Below are 229 nucleotides of genomic sequence, written 5' to 3'. Positions count from 1 at the left end.
CACATTCCTTCCTCCCAGTGTTCAAGTGACAGAGGATGGAAAGAAAGCACTGCTAGCCCTTTCAGGAGGGGACATGCGGAAGGTTCTAAACATTTTACAGTCCACTGCCATGGCTTACAATGAGGTTTGTGAATTTAGATTTCTTACCATAAAACATCTAATAGGAATTAAGTTGTAATTGTTTTTATTATTGTAAGTATTTGCCATAATAGCATTTTTAAGCACAAAC

General features: G+C 37.1%; 1 protein-coding gene across 1 annotated transcript in view; it reads left to right on the top strand.

Moving 5' to 3' along the window:
- The window catches only part of LOC119592183 (replication factor C subunit 5-like), a gene marked incomplete at its 5' end in the record, with an annotated part of 12,482 nt that overhangs the window by 2,290 nt on the left and 9,963 nt on the right, over nucleotides 1-229 (top strand). Inside the window, 1 exon segment of the mRNA XM_037941012.1 lies at nucleotides 19-124. Coding sequence (XP_037796940.1) covers nucleotides 19-124 — 106 coding nt within the window.

Source organism: Penaeus monodon, chromosome 29 (assembly GCF_015228065.2).
Source record: "Penaeus monodon isolate SGIC_2016 chromosome 29, NSTDA_Pmon_1, whole genome shotgun sequence".
NCBI classification, from domain to species: Eukaryota; Metazoa; Arthropoda; class Malacostraca; order Decapoda; family Penaeidae; genus Penaeus; species Penaeus monodon.
Note: the sequence above shows the minus strand (reverse complement) of the source record. Positions and strands in the feature narration are given on the sequence as shown.